General features: G+C 44.4%; 1 protein-coding gene across 5 annotated transcripts in view; it reads right to left on the bottom strand.

Moving 5' to 3' along the window:
• PGAP1 (post-GPI attachment to proteins inositol deacylase 1) overlaps positions 1-24857 on the bottom strand; it is a 1221194-nt gene that overhangs the window by 1129889 nt on the left and 66448 nt on the right. For all 5 annotated transcript variants that reach the window (XM_056536018.1, XM_056536017.1, XM_056536020.1 and 2 more), the window contains exon 3: positions 17180-17355. In XM_056536018.1, the coding sequence (XP_056391993.1) occupies positions 17180-17355 (176 nt within the window). The remainder of the gene's footprint in view (positions 1-17179; positions 17356-24857) is intronic.

Raw genomic sequence — 24857 nt, 5'->3', positions numbered from 1 at the left:
AAGTGGATGCCTGGTTTCTGTATACAGCATTTACAGCCAGTATAGTGAGAGGATTCCCGGCTTCTGTATAGTATACATGGGTACACTATGCACCCCTGTATGCTATACATCACTCCTCACCTCCTTACACTCCGTGGTTCGCGTGCTCTGCATTCAACCCAAAGAGTGGTACCCTGAAGGCAGTGGAAAAACTGCCACACGATACAAAATTGGTTGTTTCCACACACAACGAAATGCAGGAAAAAGCTGTGGCAGTATTTCTGGCGTTTTTCAGGTTTCTTGTTTCAACCATACAAACTATAACTATGGATTTCCTTATCCACTGCTCTTAACCTCCCCATAAGTTTGTTCTCCACCCACTAATTAAGTCAACCCTTAGTATTTTTATCTAAACTATATAACCCTAATTTTGATCGTTATGGCCACCATAATCCACCCTATATTACTCTGGTTGTAAATAACGCAATGGTTCTTTCAAACTGCTTCAGCTCTATCCAGTTTTTGTATATTGGTGCCCGAAACTGTACACAATTTTGTACAGTTCTTTTGATAAACAGGATTCAGAAGGATCCAGTTTATTCCGTAACAAAACTATTCTTTTGGCGGAAAATTGAACTTTAGTTTTAGTCTTTTTGACAAAAATGAACCCCTTCATAATTAATCCCTTCCTGACCATTGATGCAATGGTACGACATGGGTCGTGTGAGGGGAAATATGGTGCAGGCCCGTGCATTGGGTCCTTGTCATAACCAGCTGATGCCCGCTGCTATCAGCAGCTGACATCTGCAGGTAATGACGGACATCAGAGCTGGCTTTGATGTCAGTCATTTAAATGGTTAAATGCTATGATCAATAGCGTTCCCAGCATTTAAACATCAAATGCCGATAATCTGTGGTGTCTAATGGATCCATCGGCAGTCCTGCAATGTAATCAACTGTTGCCAATGAGTTGCTGTGGAAGATGCTTGGTTGATTGGCCTTTGCAATCGAGCGCTGATAACATAGATCAATGTAATGCAATAGAATATATCATTGATTTATATAAACCATAATGGATTATAATAGGCCCCTGGGGGTGGGGGTTCAAGAAAATGTAATAAAAAAAAAGTAAAAAAAAAATAAAAAAAGTAAAAAAAAAAATAAAGTAAAAAATTATAAACCCCCCCCCATTTCCTATTATTCAAATAAAAAAAACACAGGAAAAGATAACAAAACCAAGTATACATGTCCAAACTATTAAATTACGATGACGTTCCTGATCCTGCACGGTGAACAGCGTAAACATAAAGAGAAAAAAAAAACACCGAAACGCCAATATTAAATTATTTTGGGTCACATCACATCCCGGGGAAAAAAAAAACGCAATAAAAAGCGATTAAAAAGTCACAAATATTTTTTCTGCCATAAAACAAACATTCAGATTTGTTATAATTGGAATCGTACTGACCCTAACAACAAAGTTTGTATGTTAGATTTACCGTATTGTGAACTCCAAAAAAATGATTGCCTCACAAAACTGCGCAATTCCCTATTTTTTTCAATTTGGCCTTACATATATTTTTTTCAGGCTCTATAATACATTATATGACACAATAAAGCATGCCAATGAAAAATACAACTTGTCCCGCAAAAAAGCCCTAGTACAACTTGGTCAGAGGAAAAATAAAAATATATAGGTCTTAGGATGTGGGAAGGAAAAAAATAAACAGGCAAAAAGGAAAAAAAGGAAATTGCTGCGTCATTAAAGGGGTTAAGCTTGCTGCCCCAGAAATCATTTTTAACCCCTTAAGGACCAAGCCCATTTTGACCTTAAGGACAGGCCAATTTTATTTTTGCATTTTCGTTTTTACCTCCTCACCTTCTAAAATCCATAACTTTTATATTTCCATCTACAGACCCATATAAGGGCTTGTTTTTTGCGTGACCAATTGTACTTTGTAATGAAATCTCTCATTTTACCAAAAAATGTATGGCGAACCCAAATAATTTTTTTAGGGAGGAAATTTTAACGAAAACCACAATTTTGCACATTTTTTTTTACTCTGTACACTTTTTGGTAAATAGTTGATGTGTTCTTTATTCTGTGGGTCAATACAATTAAAAGGATACCCATGGCTAGATACTTTGCTATGTTTGTACCGCTTAAAAAAATCTCGACCTTTTTGTACAGAATCAGTAATCTAAAATCGCCCTTTTTTGACCACCTATAACTTTTTCATTTTTTCATATATGGGGTGGTATGAGGCCTCCTTTTTTGCGCAGTCATCTGTACTTTTTATTGATACCACATTTTCATATATATATAACTTTTAGATCACTTTTTATAAATGTTTTACGTTTATGCCGTTCACTGTACGGGATCATAAAAATATTTTGATAGTTCGTACATAGTAGACGTCCCCGCACCCTGGGCTTTAAGGACCCGGACGTCCTGGTGTTTCTTCGGTCTCTGCCCCGGACGTCCTGGTGTTTCTTCGGTCTCTGCCACGCGCCAGGCAGAGATCGGAATGGCATTCCTGCTGAAATCCTTCAGCAGGCATGCCGTGCAAATGCCGAGGGGGGGGGGTCCCCGGTCACGCAAGCGATCTTCGGCGATTCGGGTCATCCGGGTCACTTGTGACCCGATGACCGGAAAATAAATGGTGATCAGCAGTGTACAGCACACCGCCAATCACCTGCCGTTGCTGGGGAGCGGTGACAATACTGTCATCGCCCCAGCAACGCTGCTATTGGCCGACGATCGTCCGGCCAATAGTAGCGCGGCAGAGGAGTGGTTAACGGTCCCTACCCGCTGCTGCACCCGCTCTCTTCGTTCAGTCATCGGGTGCAGCAGTTAGAAGCCTTGGATCCCCCCCTCGGAGCTCCGGAGCCCCCTCAGGAGCCTTAGAATAGGGACAGCGGATTGCAGGGACAGGTAGGAGTTTAATAGGTTAAAAAAGTTAAATAAAAGCAAAAAAAAAAAAAAAAAGTTAAAAATATAATTACCCCCCTCCCTGACCCCTAATAGGTCCCCCAGGGTCCTATTAGGGTCAGATCCCTTACCCCGGGTCCTATTAGGGGTTCAGGGAGCTGCGTTTGCCACCCTTTTTTTTTGGCCCAAGCTTTTTTTTTTTCTCTATTACTGTTCTACACTTTTTACACCAAGCACCACACAGTACATTCTCCCCCCCCCCCCCCCCCCCACCCCACCCACGGAAAAAAGGCGATGGCCCACCGGGCATTTTCGGCAGCGGAGGCTTACGCTTTTTTTAGCCTCCGACTCCTAATCTGCCAGTGAGGACGAGGAAGATCCAACTTTTTGGTGTTGTTCTTCGCCCTCCTCATCATCATCTAGTAGTGATAGTAGTGATGACGAGTCCCCTGTATGGCGGCGGAGACGCCGCCAGGAGAGGCCACGCACCCCCATGAGAGTGACCCAGTGGCCGACACTAGTAAGAGTGGCAATGCCGCTCGTAATAGGAGTCTGGCCCCCCTTCCGGTGACCCTGTCTGGAGATCCCCAGAGGGTTATCAGCCACGGATTCCCGAGTTTGTTGGCGACTCAGGAATCCGGATTGACCATGCTGGCTTCACTGATCTGGACTTTTTAAAGTTTTTTTAAGTGACAGCCTGGTCAATCACATGGTGGAGCAAACAAACTTTTATGCCCAGCAGTTCATTGCCCACCACCCCGATTCCTTTTTGGCCAGGCCCAATGAATGGCGCGCCATTGATGCAGCGGAAATGAGGACATTTTGGGGCCTCTCGCTGCATATGGGCCTGGTCAAAAAACCAAGTGCTCGTCATTACTGGAGCGGGGACGTCCTCTACCAGACCCCGCTTTACAGTATGGCGATGACACGGAACCGGTTTGAGGCGATTCGGAAAAGCCTGCATTATGCAGATAATGCGGCATGTCCGCCCCGAGGTGATCCAGCCCATGACCGGCTTTACTAAGTGAGGTCAGTCATCGATCACTTTGGGGCCAAATTTTTGGAGGCCTACGTACCGCTCAGGGACCTCTCGGTAGATGAGTCTCATCAGTTTTAAGGGGAGACTCATTTTCCACCAGTATATTCCCTCGAAGCGGGCGCGGTATGGCGTGAAACTCTACAAACTCTGCGAGAGTACCTCCGGGTACACTTGCAGGTTTAGAGTATATGAGGGACGAGATTCCCGTATTGAACCCCCAGAATGTCCCCCCACTCTGGGTGTTAGCGGGAAACTCGTTTGGGATCTTGTGCACCCATTGCTGGATAAGGGTTTCCACGTGTACGTGCATAACTTTTATACCAGCATCCCTCTGTTCAAATCCCTTTCCGCCAGATCCACGTCCGCTTGCGGGACCGTGCGGAAGAACCAGAGAAGCCTCCCTCTAAATTTTGTTAAGACGCCTATCCCCAAGGGTGAGTCCCGTGCCCTGACCCATGATAACCTGTTGGTGAAGGATAAGAGTGATGTCCTTATGCTCACCACTATTCAAGGGAACGGCAGCACCCCTGTCCGAGGTACCGTGGGACCGGTCCTCAAGCCAGATTGTATTCTGGACTACAATCGGTATATGAGGGGGGGGTTGATCTCTCCGATCAAGTCCACAAGCCATATAACGCCATGCGGAAAACAAGCGCATGGTACAAAAAAGTTGCGGTCTACTTGGTACAGGTTGCCATGTACAACGCTTTTGTACTATCCCAGTATGCTGGCAACACAGGGACATTCCTCCAGTACCAAAAAGAAGTCCTAAGGTTCCTGATCTTTGCTGACCGGGAAAGATCAGGCCGGACTTCCCAAGGGTCTGGAGTTCTAGGCACCAGGATCGTCCCAGGCCAACACTTTCCAGGTGACATCTCCCCCACCCCACTGGAAGGAAGGAGCGATCCCAGAAAAAATGCAGAGTGTGTTACAGGAAGGGGATGCGGAAGGACACCAGGTATCAGTGTGACACATGCCCAGATAATCCGGGCCTCTGCATAGGCTGCTTCAGGGAGTATCACACTTCCATGGAGCACTAAATTTTCCCTTTTCATTTGAATTTTCCATAATTTGACCAATGTACCAAGTCCAGAGTACATTCCAAAATATAACCCCCATAAATCACTAAATTGCCCAAAAAACCTTAAAAAAAAAAAAATCTGATAAGACCTATGGGGGTGTTTTTTCAAAAATGGGTCATAGGTCACTGAGTCACTATCATCGGGGACTTTTTTATGTTGCCTCAAATGCGCAGCGCTCTCTCTCCACCTGAGCAGGTGCGCATTTGAGGTAACAGGTTAGAGACGGCCACACACATCACATTCCCAGAATGATGATTCAGAGCATAGGGTTTGGGGCGGTCATATTTTTTTTTTAGTTTTGGCTATGCTCTGAGTCATCATTCTGCGAACATATCCTGTTTTATTATTTTATGATTTATAGTTTTCTGTCCCACTGTACCCCATATTACGGTCCTCTGTACCCCACCTGTCTACCCCAGTTATGGCCCGTTGTCCCCCACAGTGTTCCCCTATTTTAGGGCTCAGTGCTCCCCCCATTAACGCTCCTTGAGGGGGGTCCCACATCCTGGCTGCTATAATAAGCTCAAGGCCCCTGACTGACCTCCCATTCCAAGACCTGGTGTGCACCCGCAGAGCGAAACTCATAAAAAATTAAGGTATGTCCTTATTCCAAAGAAATGTATTTACAATTTTTTTTTTTTTTTTTTTTTTTGGGGGGGGGGGCCTTTTCTGCTATTAACCCTTGTAAAAAAAATGTTAAATTTTGGGGAAAACTCACATTTTAGTGAAAAATAAATTTTTTTTTACATATGCAAAAGTCGAGAAACCCCTGTGGGGTATTAAGGCTTACTTTACCCCTTGTTCCATTCCTCAAGGGGTCTAGTTTCCAAAATGGTATGCCATGTGGTTTTTTTTTTTTTTTTGCTGTCCTGGCACCATAGGGGCTTCCTAAATGAGACATGCCCCCCAAAAACCATTTCAGAAAAACGTACTCTCCAAAATCCCCTTGTCGCTCCTTCGCTTCTGAGCCCGCCAAACAATTTACATAGACATATGAGGTATGTGCTTACTCGAGAGAAATTGGGCTACAAATATAGTATACATTTTCTCCTTTCACCCCTTGTAAAAATTCAAAAAATGGGTCTACAAGAACATGCGAGTGTAAAAAATTAAGATTGTGAATTTCACTTCGCTGCTATTCCAGTGAAACACCTAAAGGGTTAAAACGCTGACTGTGTCATTTTGAATACTTTGGGGGGTGCAGTTTTTATAATGGGGTCATTTGTGGGGAATTTCTAAGATGAAGACCCTTGAAATCCACTTCAAACCTGAACTGGTCCCTGAAAAATAGTGAGTTTGAAAATGTTGTGAAAAATTTGAAAAATGCTGCTGAACTTTGAAGCCCTCTGCTGTCTTCCAAAAGTAAAAACACATAAATTTTATGATGCAAACAAAGTAGACATATTGTATATGTGAATCAAAAAAAAAGTATTTGGAATATCCATTTTCCTGACAAGCAGAGAGCTTCAAAGTTAGAAAAATGCAAAATTTTCAAATTTTTCATCAAATTTGGGGATTTTTTACCAAGAAAGGATGCAAGTTACCACAAAATTTTACCACTATGTTAAAGTAGAATATGTCACGAAAAAACAATCTCTGAATCAGAATGATAACTAAAAGCATTCCAGAGTTATTAATGTTTAAAAGGACAGTGGTCAGATTTGCAAAAAAACGCTCTGATCCTAAAGGTGTAAAATGGCCTGGTCCTTAACCTCTTAAGTACCCAGGACGTACGGGGACGTCCCCGCACCCTGGGCTTTAAGGACCCAGGACGTCCCGGCGCTTTCCGGTCCCTGCCGCTCGCCGGGCAGAGATCGGAACTGGATGCCTGCTGAAATGCTTCAGCAGGCATCCAGGGCAAACGCCGAGGGGAGCCATGTAGGCCCCCCATGTCGGCGATCGCCGCAAATCGCCAGGGAAATCGCCCTTGCGATCTGCGGCGATACCGGGCTGATTGGGTCTCTGGGACCCGACCGCCCGGTAATTTCGCATGATCCCGGCTTTCACAGACAGCCAGGACCATGCTAAAGAATAGGAGCGAGGTGGCAAGCCCCTGGCGTCTGGGCATGCTGGGAGTTGCAGATTTGCAACTTCTGGAGGTCCACAGTTTTTGGACCACTGTGCCCTTCCAGATGTTGCAAAACTACACATCCTCAGCATGCCCTTACTGTCCAGGCATGCTGGGAGTTGTAGTTCTGTAACATCTGGCCCTTCAGATATTGCAGAACTACAACTCCCAGCATGCCTGGACAGTTTTGGCATACTGGGAGTTGTAGTTTTGCAACATCTGGAAGGGCACAGATTGGGAACCACTGTATTAGTGGTCTGCAAACTGTAGTCCTCCAGATGTTGCAAAACTACAACTCGAAGCATGCTGGGAGTTGTAGTTCGGCAACATCTGGCTCTAAAGATGTTGCCGAACTACTACTCCCAGCATGCCTGAGAATGTTTGGGAGTTGTGGTTTTGCAACAGCTGGAGGCACACTGGTTGGGAAACTGTTTCCTAACTCAGTGTTTCCCAACCCGTGTGCCTCCAGCTGTTGCAAAACTATAACTACCAACATGCACTGAGACAGTGCATGCTGGGAGTTGTAATTTTGCAACAGCTGGAGGTCCACCCCCTGTGAATGTACAGGGTACATTCACATGGGCAGGGGGCTTACAGTGAGTATCAGGCTGCAAGTGTGCGATACAGCAAATTTTGTGCGGCAGCTCAAACTCGCAGCGGGAAACTCGCTGTAATCCCCCGTCCGTGTGACTGTACCCTAAAAACACTACACTACACTAAACACAAAATAAAATAAAAAAGTAAAAAACACTACATATACACATACCCCTACACAGCCCCCCTCCCTCCCCAATAAAAATGAAAAACGTCTGGTACGCCACTCATTCCAAAATGGAGCCTCCAGCTGTTGCAAAACAACAACTCCCAGTATTGCCGGACAGCCATTGACTGTCCAGGCATGCTGGGAGTTTTGCAACAGCTGGAGGCACCCTGCTTGGGAATCACTGGTGTAGAATACCCCTATGTCCACCCCTATGCAAATCCCTAATTCAGGTCTCAAATGCGCATGGCGCTCTCAATTCGGAGCCCTGTCTTATTTCAAGGCAACAGTTTAGGGTCACATATGGGATATCGCCGTACTCGGGAGAAATTGCCTAACAAATCTTGGGGGTCTTTTTCTCCTTTCACCCCTTATGAAAAGGTGAAGTTGGGGTCTACACCAGCATGTTAGTGTAAAAAAATAAACTTTTTACACTAACATGCTGGTGTTGCCCTATACTTTTCATTTTGACAAGAGGTAAAAGGGTTAAAAAAATAAATAAAAATTTGTAATGCAGTTTCTCCTGACTACGGAGATACCCCATATGTGGGCGCAAAGTGCTCTGGTGGTGCACAACAAGGCCCAGAAGGGAGAGTGTGCCATGTACATTTGAGGTGATTTGCACAGGGGTGGCTGATTGTTACAGCGGGTTTGACAAACACAAAAAAAAAACCACATGTGACCCCATTTCGGAAACTACACCCATCACGGAATGTAATGAGGGGTACAGTGAGAATTTACACCCCACAGGTGTCTGACTGATCTTTGGAACAGTGGGCTGTGCAAATTAAAAAATTTTGTAAAGCCCACTGTTCCAAAGATCTGACAGACACCAGTGGGGGGTAAATGCTCACTAGACCCCTTGAGGAACGTAACAAGGGGTACAGTTTCCAAAATGGTATGCCATGTGTTTTTTTTTTTTTTTGCTGTCCTGGCACCACAGGGGCTTCCTAAATGCGACATGCCCCCGAGCAAAATTTACTCTCAAAAAGCCAAATATGACTCCTCTTCTGAGCATCGTAGTTCACCCATAGTACACTTCAGGTCAACTTATGGGGTACTTCCATACTCAGAAGAGATGGGGCTACAATGTTTGGGGGGGTATTTTCTGCTATTAACCCTTGAAAAAATGTGAAATTTGGGGGGAGACACACATTTTAGTGAAATTTTATTTTTAGTTTTTTACATATGCAAAAGTCGTGAAACCCCTGTGGGGTATTAAGGCTCACTTTATTCCTTGTTACGTACCTCAAGGGGTCTAGTTTCCAAAATGGTATGCCATGTGGGGAATTTTTGCTGTTCTGGCACCATAGGGGCTTCCTAAATGCAACATGCCCCCCAAAAACCATTAAAAAAAAAACGTACTCTCCAAAATCCCCTTGTCGCTCCTTCACTTCTGAGCCCTCTAATGCGCCCGCCGAACACTTTACATAGACATATGAGGTATACGAGAGAAATTGGGCTACAAATATAAGTATACATTTTCTCCTTTTACCCCTTGTAAAAATTCTAAAATTGGGTCTACAAGAACATGCGAGTGTAAAAAATGGAGATTGTGAATTTTCTCCTTCACTTTGCTGTTATTCCTGTGAAACACCTAAAGGGTTAACTCACTGAATGTCATTTTGAATACTTTGGGGGGTGCACTTTTTATAATGGGGTCATTTGTGGGGTATTTCTAATATGAAGACCCTTCAAATCCACTTCAAACCTGAACTGGTCCCTGAAAAATTGTGAGTTTGGAAATTTTGTGAAAAATTGGAAAATTGCTGCTGAACTTTGAAGCCCTCTGGTGTCTTTCAAAAGTAAAAACACGTCAATTTTATGATGCAAACATAAAGTAGACATATTGTATATGTGAATAAAAATAAAAAAATATTTGGAATATCCATTTTCCTTACAAGCAGAGAGCTTCAAAGTTAGAAAAATGCAAAATTTTCAAATTTTTCATCAAATTTTGGGATTTTTCACCAAGAAAGGATGCAAGATACCACAAAATTTTACCACTATGTTAAAGTAGAATATGTCACGAAAAAACAATCTCGGAATCAGAATGATAACAAAGCATTCCAGAGTTATTAATGTTTAAAGTGACAGTGGTCAGATGTGCAAAAAATGGCCGGGTCCTAAGGTGTAAAATGGCTGGGTCCTTAAGGAGTTAAGGGGTTAAAAAAAATGCTTATGCTTTTTGGGGGTAACATGGGAAAAAGGGACAATTTTCGTTTTAATTGGGGGAGGGGATTTTTCACTTTTTATTTTAAAATTTTTCAACTTTTTACACTTTTTATACCCCCATAGGAGACTATCAATAGCAATCATTTGATTGCTAATACTGTTCATTGCTATGCATAGGGCATAGCACTGATCAGTATTATCGCCTTCTTATGCTCTGGTCTGCTCGATCTCCGACCAGAGCATAAGACCCAAGGAGATGGCCGAAGGCAGGTAAGGGGACCTCGGGCCACTGTTACAGATTATCGGATTCCCGCGGCAGCACTGCAGGTGATCCGATCATCTATTTTAACATGTGCATTGCCGCAGATGCCGTGATCTGTATTGATCATGGCATCTGAGGGGTTAATGGCGGACATCCGTGCGATCGCGGATGTCAGCCATTACCGTCGGTCCCTGGCTGCTATCAGCAGCTGGGACCTGCAGTGTATGAAGCGACCACCGCTCCAATGCTCGCGGTCATGCACAGGACGTAAAATGTACATCCTGGTGCGCTAAGTACCTCCACACCAGGACTTACATTTATGTCCGTGGTCGTTAAGGGGTTAAAGGACACTCCACCTACTTCTTACTTTGTCATTGGTGCCAAAGTGAACCATGACCACTATGTCTTCTCCAGCAGCTCCCCGTATTCTGTCAACCCCATCCACGATGTGCCAAACTCAAGTGTCAAGAAGACAACACATTGTTTGGCGATCCCGGTCTTTGTGACAGATCACCCTTTCTTACAACACACTATTATTTTTTATCATGTGTCTATATTACAAGATTTACTTTATTAAACTCAATTAAAATGTGTGAGTGAGTGCAAAAGGATTAAAACTACTCTATGTTATATCATTATTTATAAATTCCTTGAGATCAAAAATGGTGCAGGGTTAATGATTTCAAGGAATTTATAAATAAGGAAACGAGGCAGAGACTTTAGTTTTAAATCCTGTGCACTCAGTTCACACGTTTTAATGGAATTTAATAATGTAAATATTTTAATAGACACAAGTGAATTGGTGAACCCTGGTGTTCTGTGTTGCAATTCTGTTGACCTTCCCATGTGACAGTGCATTTTTTGTGTTAGATCGCCCTGTCTGCCCCCCTAATCACTGAGTCCCCCACTACCAGCCCCTGTCTGGCCTGCCTTGCCCTCCTCATCTACTTACTGTAGCAGACATCCCTGTGGCTGTCAGAGGCAGTGTCTTGCTGCAGTATTGCTAACTGTTAACTTGTCAAGAGTGACAGATCAGGACTAGCCTTCCTGACGTTTTCCCTCCTGCCCAGTTTTCTAACTGTAACCCAGCTAGCAGCCTGACTGCCCTGCACCTTTAGGCCACTATACTCCCACACCTCTACCCCAGAGGGTGCTTGCTCAGACTCCTTTCCATGTCAATTGATCTCAGTGTTGCCAGTTGCTCCTCTAGATCCAGGATCTGGGCTACCAAATGAGCAACTCGCACATCCCGCAAAGCAATATGAACCTTTGAACTGCTGTTCAAAGATTACATAAATTGCGCAAGATGTACACCTGACCACATTTTCAAACATGGAGGACATCTTAATAATGATGATAGCTCAAATAAAAGCCAAAACAGATAATTTGACTAATACTAGTGGCTTTCATCTAAACTCCCCGAATCTGAAGTCCCTTAATCTTGAGTCCCCACTTCATATTCAGACATGCACTTTTTATGAAGACACACACCCGCAAGCTCACAGACTCTCTTCCTTTGTTTGCTTTTAAAGTTATTCAAAAAGCCTTTTCTTTGCAGTATCTGCTTGGAAGCGAATGAGAAGTCAATGCATTGTCAGGTCCCCCACACAGTCCCTATAGCATAACTATGTCCAGGGCCGCTGTCAGGGGGGTATAGCCAGTACAGCTGTAAGGGGCCCGGGCCTCCACTGCACCAGCCCCAATACTGAAGCAGGAGACCACTGTTTAAACAGCGGGGCCCATCTTCTGCAATAATTGCTCCAGGCATTTGCCCAGGAAGCCACTGCAGCCCTTTAACCCCTTAAGGACCGAGCCATTTTATACCTTAAGGACCGGAGCGTTTTTTTGCAATTCTGACCACTGTCACTTTAAACATTAATAACTCTGGGATGCTTTTAGTTATCATTCTGATTCCGAGATTGTTTTTTCGTGACATATTCTACTTTAACTTAGTGGTAAAATTTTATGGTAACTTGCATCCTTTCTTGGTGAAAAATCCCAAAATTTGATGAAAAAAATGAAAATTTTGCATTTTTCTAACTTTGAAGCTCTCTGCTTGTAAGGAAAATGGATATTCAAAATATATTTTTGTTGGGTTCACATATACAATATGTCTACTTTATGTTTGCATCATAAAATTTATGAGTTTTTACTTTTGGAAGACACCAGAGGGCTTCAAAGTTCAGCAGCAATTTTGACATTTTTCACAAAATTTTCAAACTCACTATTTTTCAGGGACCAGTTCAGTTTTGAAGTGGATTTGAAGGGTCTTCATATTAGAAATACCCCATAAAAGACCCCATTATAAAAACTACACCCCCTAAAGTATTCAAAAAAACATTCAGTAAGTGTATTAACCCTTTAGGTGTTTCACAGGAATAGTAGCAAAGTGAAGGAGAAAATTCAAAATCTTCATTTTTTACACTCGCATGTTCTTGTAGACCCAATTTTTGAATTTTTGCAAGGGATAAAAAGGAGAAAATTTTTACTTGTATTTGAAACCCAATTTCTCTCGAGTAAGCACATACCTCATATGTCTATGTTAATTGTCCGGCGGGCGCAGTAGAGGGCTCAGAAGGGAAGGAGCGACAAATGGTTTTTGGGGGGCATGCCGCATTTAGGAAGCCCCTATGGTGCCAGGACAGCAAAAAAAAAAAAAACACATGGCATACCATTTTGGAAACTAGACCCCTCAGGGAACGTAACAAGGGGTAAAGTGAACCTTAATACCCTACAGGTGATTCACGACTTTTGCATATGTAAAAAAAATATTTATTTTTTTTACCTAAAATGCTTGGTTTCCCAAAAATTTTACATTTTTAAAAAGGGTAATAGCAGAAAATACCCCCCAAAATTTGAAGCCCAATTTCTCCCGATACAGAAAACACCTTGCATGGGGGTGAAAAGTGCTCTGCTGGCGCACTACAGGTCTCAGAAGAGAAGGAGTCACATTTGGCTTTTTGAAAGCAAATTTTGCTCTGGGGGAATGCCGCATTTAGGAAGCCCCTATGGTGCCAGAACAGCAAAAAAAAACCACATGGCATACCATTTTGGAAACTAGACCCCTCGGGGAACGTAACAAGGTAACGTGAACCTTAATGCCCTACAGGCGTTTCACAACTTTTGCATATGTAAAAAAAATATATATTTTTTACCTAAAATGCTTGTTTTCCCAAAAATTTTACATTTTTTAAAAGGGTAATAGCAGAAAATACCCCCCAAAATTTGAAGCCCAATTTCTCCCGAGTACGGCGATACCCCATATGTGACCCTAAACTGTTGCCTTGAAATACGACAGGGCTCCAAAGTGAGAGCGCCATGCGCATTTGAGGCCTAAATTAGGGACTTGCATAGGGGTGGACATAGGGGTATTCTACGCCAGTGATTCCCAAACAGGGTGCCTCCAGCTGTTGTAAAACTCCCAGCATGCCTGGACAGTCAACGGCTATCTGGCAATACTGGGAGTAGTTGTTTTGCAACAGCTGGAGGCTCCGTTTTGGAAACAGTGGCGTACCAGACGTTTTTCATTTTTATTGGGGAGGGGGGTTGTATAGGGGTATGTGTATATGTAGTGTTTTTTACTTTTTATTTTATTTTGTGTTAGTGTAGTGTAGTGTTTTTAGGGTACAGTCACACGGGCGGGGGGTTCACAGTAGTTTCTCGCTGGCAGTTTGATCTGCGGCAGAAATTTTGCCGCACCTCAAACTTGCAGCCGGATACTTACTGTAATCCTCCGCCCATGTGAGTGTACCCTGTACATTCACATTGGGGGGGGGGGGGGGGGGGGGGACATCCAGCTGTTGCAAAACTACAACTCCCAGCATGTACGGTCTATCAGTGCATGCTGGGAGTTGTAGTTTTGCAACAGCTGGAGGCACACTGGTTGTGAAACACCGAGTTTGGTAACAAACTCAGTGTTTTGCAACCAGTGTGCCTTCAGCTGTTGCAAAAGCTACAACCCCCAGCATGTACGGACAGCGGAAGGGCATGCTGGGTGTTGTAGTTATGCAACAGCTGGAGGCATACTACTTTGGCTGGGGATGCTGGGGATTGTAGTTATGCAACAGCTGGAGACACACTGGTTTGCTACTTAACTCAGTGTGCCTTCAGCTGTTGCAAAACTACAACTCTCAGCAGTCACCGACAGCCAACGGGCATGCTGGGAGTTGTAGTTATGCAACCACCAGATGCACCACTACAACTCCCAGCATGCACTTTAGCTGATTGTGCAAGCTGGGAGTTGTAGTTACACAACAGCTGAAGGTACACTTTTCCATAGAAAGAATGTGCCTCCAGCTGTTGCAAAACTACAAGTCCCAGCATGCCCATAAGGGCATGCTGGGAGTTGTGGTGGTCTGCCTCCTGCTGTTGCATAACTACAGCTCCCAGCATGCCCTTTTTGCATGCTGGGAGCTGTTGCTAAGCAACAGCAGGAGGCTGTCACTCACCTCCAACGATACAGCCGCACAGGTCAGTCCCTCGTCGTCTCCGCCGCCGCCGCCGCCGCCGCTGCTCCTGGGGCCCCGAACCCAACAGGGGCGCCGGGGATCGGGGTCCCCAGCACCCGGGGTGCACGTCCCGCACCCGCTCACGTCCTCCGGAAGAGGGGCGGAGCGGGTTGCGGGAGTGACACCCGCAGCAGGCGCCCTGATTGGTCGGCCGGTAATCCGGCCGACGAATCAGGGCGATCGTGAGGTGGCACCAGTGCCACCTCACCCCTGCTGGCTCTGGCTGTTCGGGGCCGTCTCTGACGGCCCCGATCAGCCAATAATTCCGGGTCACCGGGTCACTGGAGACCCGATTGACCCGGAATCCGCCGCAGATCGCTGGACTGAATTGTCCAGCGATCTGCGGCCATCGCCGACATGGGGGGTCATAATGACCTCCCTGGGCGATATGCCCCGATGCCTGCTGAACGATTTCAGCAGGCATCGGGGACCGGCTCCGCTCCAGATGGTTGCGGGGGGCCGGTAAAACACATTACGTTCTCATACGTCATGTGTCCTTAAGGACTCGGAAATGGAGACGTATGAGAACGTCATGTGTCCTTAAGGGGTTAAGAGTACCCCAACGGTTGCCTGTGGGGAGAGCATCACTGGGACCTGGCCGGCAAAACAGAGAGGAAAAGGAGACAAGTCCTGCCCCCTCCCCTCCTCTACTGTTTGAGCGATAGTCTGCAGCTTTACTCCCCTAATGACTGCATCTCAGCCTACATGCAGACAGGGTGCTCTGCTGAGGAAGTTCTGCACGCCTCCCTCTCAAATTGCTCACCGCTGGAACGTCATTAGAAGGAGTTAAACAGTGTGGGGAAAATGTTATGCTGATCCTCTTACAGCTTTCACACCCAAAGAAACATGGTGCAGAAGATCCTGGGGGCAGCAGTGCAGGTCCGAAAAGTAAGAACAGTTCCCTTCCTCCTCACACTATCTACTTTCATTACTGAAGTTGATTTACTGACTGGCCAGCAGACTGACAATGCTGTAGGGGGGTGCAGACACCATGTTTCCAGGCTCATGTCACTTTATCTTTACTCAAACCCTGTTTATGCTGCTTTTTGAATCCTTGTCACAAGTATCTGTCAGCATCCGGCCAAGAACTGGAAACTGACATATACTGTGGCGGAAAGCAGTGGGTGCCATTTACTTTAATTGCCTGAACAGAGTCACCTAGTGACTCTGTTCTGACTGTATACGCTATTTTACCAGACCCAAATGCGGTGTTGTCCAGTCCAGTTAAAATAGCGTATATGGCCAGAACCGTATCACTAGGTGATGCTGTTTGGGAAATTGAATGAAACTGCACCCACTGCTCTCTACCACAGTATACGTTGGGCATCCTGTTCTTACTCATGATAAAGATTCAAAATGTAATATGAACCTTGCCTTATGCACCTTCATCATTCTTTCATTTCTTGCTCCTCATTCTTGTAGACTTTTCTTCTCCCTTTCTTTTTATCCATCTACTACCTCTCTTCCACCTTCAGTGTATACCTTCCTATTTGACAATCATTCTTTTCCTTCATAGGCATGGTCTTTTAAGTAATAAAGATGAAACAGTTAGGCTGGTTCACATTGCATCAAGCACCTTAGGGTATGTTCACACCACACTATTGCTGTCTGTTTCATCCCTTGAGGACACAGCCAAGTTTCATTTTTGGGTTTGTTTTTCCTCTTTTCCTTTTAAGAGCCATAACATGCTTATTTTTCCATCCACTGACCCATACTAGGACTCATTTTGGGTGCCCAATTGTGCTTTGTAATGACACATTTCATTTTACCCCAATCTGTTTTGGGAGGAGAACGTAAAGAAAAAAAACAAACCTTTTGCAATTTTGGGGGGGGGTATCACTTTTAAGTAGAGCACATTATGGTAAAACTAACATGTTCTATTTATTCTGTGGGTCAATTCAGTTAAACTGATACCCATGTTTATATAGTTTGTGCGGCCTAGAAACTTCTGATGTATGGGGCCCCAAAATTCTTTATGGCAGCCCTGACTGTCTCCCACACTGTCCCTATAGCATAACTATGTCCCCCACACTGTCAGTCGGACCCAGAGCAATTGGAGAGTCTTCCTTTCTTCCAGGGTAGACTTTTTTGTTGCAATTTTTGCCTACTAACATTGCACAGAATTTAGGTCAAAATTTTTGTATAAAAGAATTTTTTTTCATTAATGAAAATAAAATAAAAAAGATTACTAAAATGTTTAGTTAACAAATTTACACTGCTAGCATCACTAAAGAACAGCAGGGACCCCAGCATTGAAAGGAAGTGTATTTGTCAGTTTGTGAAGTTTGTTTTATTAAAGTAGTTGTTTGAGAATTTAAGAAAATTAACCTGGCTGCAGGAAATGTTAGAGTTTTAATCAAAGTTTTGATCTTACCTTATAAAGGCGTAGGATTGCTTTAATACTAATATGTACAAACTGAGTTTGCTTCTGTAGGCTGCCACCATATAGTGCAACAAGTTCCTCATTGAAATTGATGCTAAAAATATTAAAGTGATATCTATAATCAATGTTCTCTGCTTTTCGAAGAGCAACTGATCCAATAGAACGAACTGAGGAAACAAAACATAAGTAAAAATGCATTAAGTACATTTAGAAAACATTTGGGGAAAAAAAAGCATAGAAGAAAAAAAGAAAAAAAACACATTATGATGGCTGAATTGCTTACTTATTCTTTTAGTGGTAAACTATGTTTTTTAATATGTGCTTAATAAATCAAAGAAAATATATATTACACCATTTGAAACCTACAATATGCCTTTAAATGGAAATTTTCTTAGGTGAAGACCTAGTGATAAGCAACTAATTATAGGACAGTATGCTGACCTCTGGGATCCCCACTAATCTAAAGAATAAAAAGGACCTGCTATGCTGGTGTTACCCAGCTTCTTAGCAACCGATCTGCAGCTGTTCCCATTAGGTCGTGCCATTGTCTGGATGGATGGTCTGGGATGCCTGCGTGTTTAAAAATAAGCCATGGTGTGGCATTGCAGACTGGCTGGAATGGTATTCAGGAAGGGGCAGAGAGAGATCAATCCAGTTTCTTTCTGCTATATGTGGATTGTTGAAACTTGTGGGATGGTCCAGAGAGGTGTGTTTTCTTTTTCCTCTCTCCTTCTGTAGTTTAAGATGGTAAAACTCTTCACATGGGATGTCAGAGGTTTGGGGGATCACGCTAAAAGGTTAAAAAAAATAAAATTTAACCAGATAAATTGGCATCTGCCAGCTGTTCTTACAGAAACGCACTTAATGGGAATGCGTCATTTTTCTTAAAATATTTGTTATCATAAATGAATGTATATGTACATACTTGTGTGTTGCAAAGTGTACTGCATTTTTATTTATTATTGTAAAATGTTTATACAGGGGCTACAATGTATAAAACCTCTCTCTGTGTCACTGCAGGACAGATGGGTAGTTGCTTTATAGCAGACGGAGGGCATAGGTGATGACAGACTAGAAACGTCTGCTTGGGAAACCATACTAGCAGCTGCAGATTACTGCTAGTATGGTTAACAGAGGAAGCCAGCGCCATGATCCAGGAGAGGAGGGGGCAAGTAGAGAGTGAGGCCGGAGAGGATTCCCCTCACAGTCATCTGCTGATTAACAGAGCACACAGCAGGAGTTAACAATGAGGAGCTCCACAGCACAGCACAGCCTGGACAGCAGACAGTGAAGGATGTGAGTAGTAAAACCTTTCACTGTCACTGCAGTACAGGGAGGGGTTCTCTACTACACCCAGCAGTGTAATACTTATCCTCTTTGTCCCACAGGTGCTGCAGGATCATGTGTTAACTTTATATTTTTAAGACTACAACTCCCAGTGTGGGTTGTCTAATACGAGCTCAGGGAGGACAGAAATCTCCCGTGGAGCAAAAAGGCCCTTTTCAGCTCTGAGCCCTGAGGAGGGGACACAGAGGCAGTCAATTCACATTGGGAGTTGTAGTTTAAAGGGGTACTCCGGTAAAAAATCTTAATAATTCCTTATTATCTGCTGAATACTACAGTGGAAATTTTCCGTTTAAAACACAGAGCTGTCTGCTGACATCATGAGCACAATGCTCTCTGCTGACTTCTGTCCATTTTACGAACTGTCCAGAGTAAAAGGAAATCCCCATAGAAAAAAATGTTGTTCTGGACAGTTCCTAAAATGGACAGAGATGTCAGCAGAGAGCACTGTGCTCATGATGTCAGCAGACAGCTCTGTGTTTCAAACAAATGAATTTCCACTGTAGTATTCAGCAGCTAATAAGTACAGGAAGGATTAAGATTTTTTTATAGAAGTAATTTACAAATCTGTTTAACTTTCTAGCACCAGTTGATTTAAAAAAAATAAATAAATAAAAAAAGTGTACCCCTTTAAAATTGTCTAATACAATGTTACCTCATAAACCTGCAGCTCCTGTGGAACATAAAGTTCTGACTCTTATGTAACATGACCATTCATACAAGTGCCCCATGTGGACTAAACCAGTGTGAAAAAAATATATAAATACCCCATAATAAAAGCCTTTAAGGATGTAGCCCATTTTAATTTTTGTTATGGATTTTTAAAGGAGAGGGTAGGGGGGGGGGCGCCTAAAATTTTTGACCTACAGAGCCATATGAAGCTTGTTTTGTGCGTCAATGGTACTTTGTAATGACATCAATAATTTTACAACAAAATCTACAGCAAGGCCAAAAATATTTGTGTGGTGAAATAGAAAATGTTGCAACTTCTGAGGGGCTTTTTGAATAGGCTTTTGCAAAAAATGAAAGTATTAATCTGGTTGCTATGGGCAACAGGTCAACTTTTCCTCTGCACAGGTTTTGATAAATCTCCCTCATCTTTATTCTGTAAATCCATACGATTACAATGATACAATATATTTATTGCTGCCAGATGTCCCTTGCCTCCGAATTTGCGATTTTGTCACAGAATTTGTTGCAGTAACCTCAACTTGTCCCATGTCTAAACTAGATCAGACTTGTCTTACAAAACTGGCTGTGGACAACATTTGTAAAAAGTAACAAATTTTAGTGCAAAACAAGTTGAAAAGTTGTAGAAAACTTGCAGAGAAGGCCCCACACAAACTAGTGTACTGCACCATTTAAGAAATTTGGTGCACTTACACATTGCCACCACCCAAATTAAAGGTTAAAAATAAAAAATTGTTCCCCTACACCACCCTTGATAAATTCTTGATATATTAAGACTCTTATTTTATCACTGTGCATACTTTGTCTCAATCACGTGTGTTGAGTTTGTTTAACCTTTATGGACAAAGGTGTACCTGTACGTCCCCTTCTATGACGTGGGCTCAGGAGCACCTATTAACCGCTGGGACCAATGACAAATGCTGGACATCACCGATCACAGCGATGCCTGGCATTAACCCCTTTGCCATCAACTTTGATTGCGGTGTCTGTGTCGAAAATGTTAAAGAAAAAAAAAAAAGCTTCCCGGCAGCTTAGCCTAACTGATCGGGACCACCGCAGTAAAATTGCAGTGTCCCGATTAGCTGAGAGGGCGGCGAGAGGGTTCTCACCTGCCTCCTTGCCATCCTGTGATCCGAAGCTCCAGACAGTGGCGTACAGTATATACAATTTAATGATTACATCTTATGGTCCCCTATGGGGACTATAAAATGGTGCAAACAAAAGCTAATAAATGTGATTTAATCCCTTCCCTAATAGTATAAATCACCCCCCCCCCCATCTAACAATGTTAAAAATAAAAACAAAGATGTGGTATTGCAGTGTGTGTAAATGTCCGAACTATTAAAATTTAACGTTACTTTAACCGCGCTGTCAATGGCGTATACGAAATAAATACCAGTCCAGAATTGCGAATGTTTGATCACTTTGTATACCCTAATAAAAAAATAAAACGGTAATGAAATGCAATAAAAGTCTCATCAAAATAAAAATGGACCCGATAAAAACTAGAGATCACGGTGCAAAAAAATGAGCCCTCACATCCCCATATACGTTAAAAAAAAAAACATTTTTAAAAAGCCTCCAGCTGTTGCAAAAGTACAACTCCCAGCATGTACTGATCGACGAAGGGCATGCTGGGAGATGTAGTTATGCAACAGCTGGAGGTCCGCAACTACAACTCCCCCATGCCGAGACAGATGTTTGCCGTTTGGGCATGCTGGGATTTGCAGTTCTGCAACATCTGGAGAGCTAGAGTATAGAGACCACTGCAAACTGTGGCCCTCCAGATGTTGCAAAACTACAAATCCCAGCGTTCCCAGACAGCAAACAGCTGTGTGGGCATGCTAGGAGTTGTAGTTTTGCAAGATCTGGAGGGCTATAGTTTAGAGACTACTGTATAGTGGTCTCAAACTGTAGCCCTCCAGCTGTTGCAAAACTACAAATACCAGCACGCCCAAACAGCTGTCTGGGCATGCTGGAAGTTGTAGTTTTGCAACATCTGGAGTGCTACAGGACAGAGACCACTGCATAGTGGTCTCAAACTGTAGCACTCCAGATGTTGCTAGGCAACTTCCCGGCTTCCGTCGGATCCAGGGAGCCAGCCGCACAACATGTCGCCCGCGCCGATCACCGCAGCCGATAGTCCCCCGCAGGGTAAGTGGACTTCGGCGTCTGTGCTCTGTCGTTTCCCCGTTCTGCCCTGCCTATTGTGGGTGGGCAGGACGAGGAAAACGAAAGTTAACCCCTCCCCGCCCCCGATCTGCTATTGGTCGTCGCTTCTGACGACCAATAGCAGGCATAGGAGGGGTGGCACCCCTGCCACCTCACTCCTATCCCTTCAGGGGGATCGTGGGCGTCTTGGACAACCGCGATCCCCCTTATATTCCAGGTCACCATAGACCCGTAATGACCCGGAATTGCGCAAATCGCAAGTGTGAATTCACTTGCGATTTGCGGCGATCGCCAACATGGGGGAGGGGGTGGGATCTGATGACCCCCCCCCCTGGGCATTTGCACGGGGTGACTGCTGATCGATATCAGCAGTCACCCCGGTTCGGTCCCCGCCCGGCACGCGGCAGGGACCGAAATTCCCATGGACGTACGCGTACTTAACTACCAGGGTGCTTAGACGTAAGCGTACGTCCAAGGGTTAAAGTAAATCAGACCAGTATGGCAGGGTCCTGAAAGTGTTAATACCTCCGCCCCTATATTGTGTCCCATAAGCCATAACATTAATACCACTGCGTAATATTGGCCCTGATTGAAGTGTAGTTTTCTTTGTGGGAACTAATTCACCACAATTTTTTTTCCCACAGTATTTACTAAGGTTTACCTTTTTTATTTATTTATTAATTTTTTTTTTAACACATGCTCTGATCTGTGGGGTTTTCCTCAGCTCAAATCCACCACATTTTTCTGTGGAAGCCTTAAAGGGGTACTCTGGCACCAAGACATCTTATCCCCTATCCAGCCTGATCGCAGGGGTCTCCGAGTCTGATGTCTGACATCACAATACTCCGGCCCCGTGATCGGCAATCAGACCCAGAGCGAACATGCTCCGGGGGCTGATGGTAACGAAGTGCTGCGTGAAAGATCACGGGGTCCCCAGTGCCGGAGTACCCCTTTCATAAATATTTGTGTGAAAGTCGATGACACGCCCCTTTTCAGTAGTCACACACACCATACCCCAACAGCCATGCCCCTTTTTCATGTTCGCTCAGTAAACTGGAGAGTTGGCCGGGTTTTTTTTTTTTTCCATTCAGGTGTAAATTCTGACAATATGCCAGAATTTGGAGCACAACTAGACAAAACATGTCGGGTTTACAATAGTAAATCAGGGCCATTATGTCCCACCAACCATAGCATTAATACCACCTCTTAATATTGTTGTGACCATAACATTAATACCACTGCCAAGATCGTGTCTCTAGCTGTAACTATGGGCTCCCTGTCCTTTTTCAACCTTAGAAACGGTTACTATGTGTCCCTTTGGAGCATTCTGGGTTTTGTTTGCCTTCTTTGTAAACCATGATATTCTTAAAGTTCACAACATAGTTAATTTGCACCTGCTCTCTTTGACAGACATTTATCAAGCGATTTAGTTCATTTTTTTTTTACTAAAAATGTCGCACAGATGTCGCACCTGCGACTACGCAATTTTTCGTGCGACATTTTGACTGGAAAGCGAGAAAAGCAAGTTTTCCAAAACGTAACTAGGTAGTAAAAATTTTAATATGGACTATGGATAGTCTGGTATTTATTAACTGCGACAGTCTCAACTGCGCAAAAAAAAGTCGCAAACCCTCAAAAACTGCGTAAATGTAAGCTAGCCCTGAGCTGGCGTACAAAACTGCTTTTGAGAGCAAATTTTATATTTCCTGCTGGCAGCCGACATCACGGCTCCAGCGGGAAATATATTACAACTGTACAAAGGAGCCCGGGCTGGCATCACTCTGCAGCCACCTGGCTCTGTCTGATTCTATCCCCGCTACCCTAACTTAATGTCATTCCCCCCCCCCTTGTCTCCTGCGCCGCACATCTCCCATCTGTTTGCTACCTGTTGCAAGATTACAACTCCCAGCATGCCCATACACTGAGGGTATGCTCGGAGTTGTAGTATTGTAGCAGGTGGACAATTTGCGGCGCGGGCCGACGGGCGGAAGACAAGGGGGGTGGTGGTTATGTAATGCAGTGTCCCCATCCCCATCATTATATTAGGGTAGCAGGGATAGAATCAGAGGAACCCGGGCGGCTGCAGAGTGATTCCAGCCCGGGCTCTTTTTAACATACCTTGGTGCCGCAGAGTTTCTATTTCCCCTAATGTAATTTCATATTTCCAGTTGGGTCCTGTGATTGGCCAGGACAGAGCAGCCAATCACGGGAAATTTGATATTACATTAGGGATTAAAAGCTCCGCGGCTCCTCTAGATGTTAAAAGGAGCCCGGGCTGGCATCAGTTTTCAGCCACACGGGGTTCTCATATCCTGCGGCACCTTGGTAAGGAGCCTGTGCTAGCCTCACTTCAGCCGACCGGGCTCCTTCAACTATCATCTCCGCAGCGCCTGGTAAGGGGCCAGGGCTGACATAACTCTGCACCCACCCGGGACTCCCACAGATGGGCAGGGAGATGTGTTGGTGCCATCCCCATCATCCCTCAGCACTGCGGTACACGCCAAGAAATAGCAGGGACGGCTTCTGCACATCTCCCTGCCCAGCTGCGGGAGTCCCAGGCGGCTGCAGTATTATGTCAGCCCGGGCTCCTTACTACAGTGCCACGGAGTTTAGTGTAATTTCAAATTTCCCGCTGGGTCCCATGTCACGTGACCTGGCAGGAAATATGAAATTACAGTGATTCTCTGATCACTGCAGCCAAGGAGCGGAGTGCATTACCACCCACTTCCCTCGCTGGCACGACTACAACTCCCAGCATGCCCTTACAGTAAGAGCATGCTGGGAGAGTTGTAAGGGGGGGGACAGGTGACAAGCTTTTCACCTGCCCCCGGACGCACAACTACAACTCCCAGCATGCCCTTACAGTAAGGATATGCTGGGAGTTGTGGGGGGGGGGGGAGGTGGTAATCTCCCGCACCACATGACTACAACTCCCAGCATATCCTTACTGTAAGGGCATGCTGGGAGTTGTAGTTGTGCGGCAGGGGGCAGGTGACAGGCTTGTCACCCCCCCCCCCCCCTTAAAACTCCCAGCATGCCCTTACTGTAAGGATATGCTGGGAGTTGTAGTCATGTGGTGTGGGAGATTGTTAACCCCCCCCCCCCCCAGCATATCCTTACTGTAAGGGCATGCTGGGAGTTGTAGTCATGCGCGGACGGGTGACAAATGTATTAGCCTATTTTTCTCATTTCAGATCAGTGTATCCTGTGGACTACTTCGGATTCGGTGGACTGCTTCGGTGACCAACATTTTTTAAAATCTGTTTAATGTTAATAAAATGGTTAACGAGGACTTGTGGGGGAGTGTTTTTTGGAATAATTATTATTTTTTTTTTTTTTGAAACGTGTTGTGTTTTTACTTGACAGGCTTAGTAGTGGAAGCTGTCTAATAGACGGAATCCATTACTAAGCCTGGGCTTAGTGTTAGCCCCCAACACAGCTAGCACTAACCCCCAATTATTAC

The sequence above is a fragment of the Hyla sarda genome, chromosome 8, assembly GCF_029499605.1.
Source record: "Hyla sarda isolate aHylSar1 chromosome 8, aHylSar1.hap1, whole genome shotgun sequence".
Classification (NCBI taxonomy): domain Eukaryota; kingdom Metazoa; phylum Chordata; class Amphibia; order Anura; family Hylidae; genus Hyla; species Hyla sarda.
The sequence above is the reverse complement of the archived record's forward strand: the minus strand, read 5'-3'. Positions and strand labels throughout refer to the sequence as shown.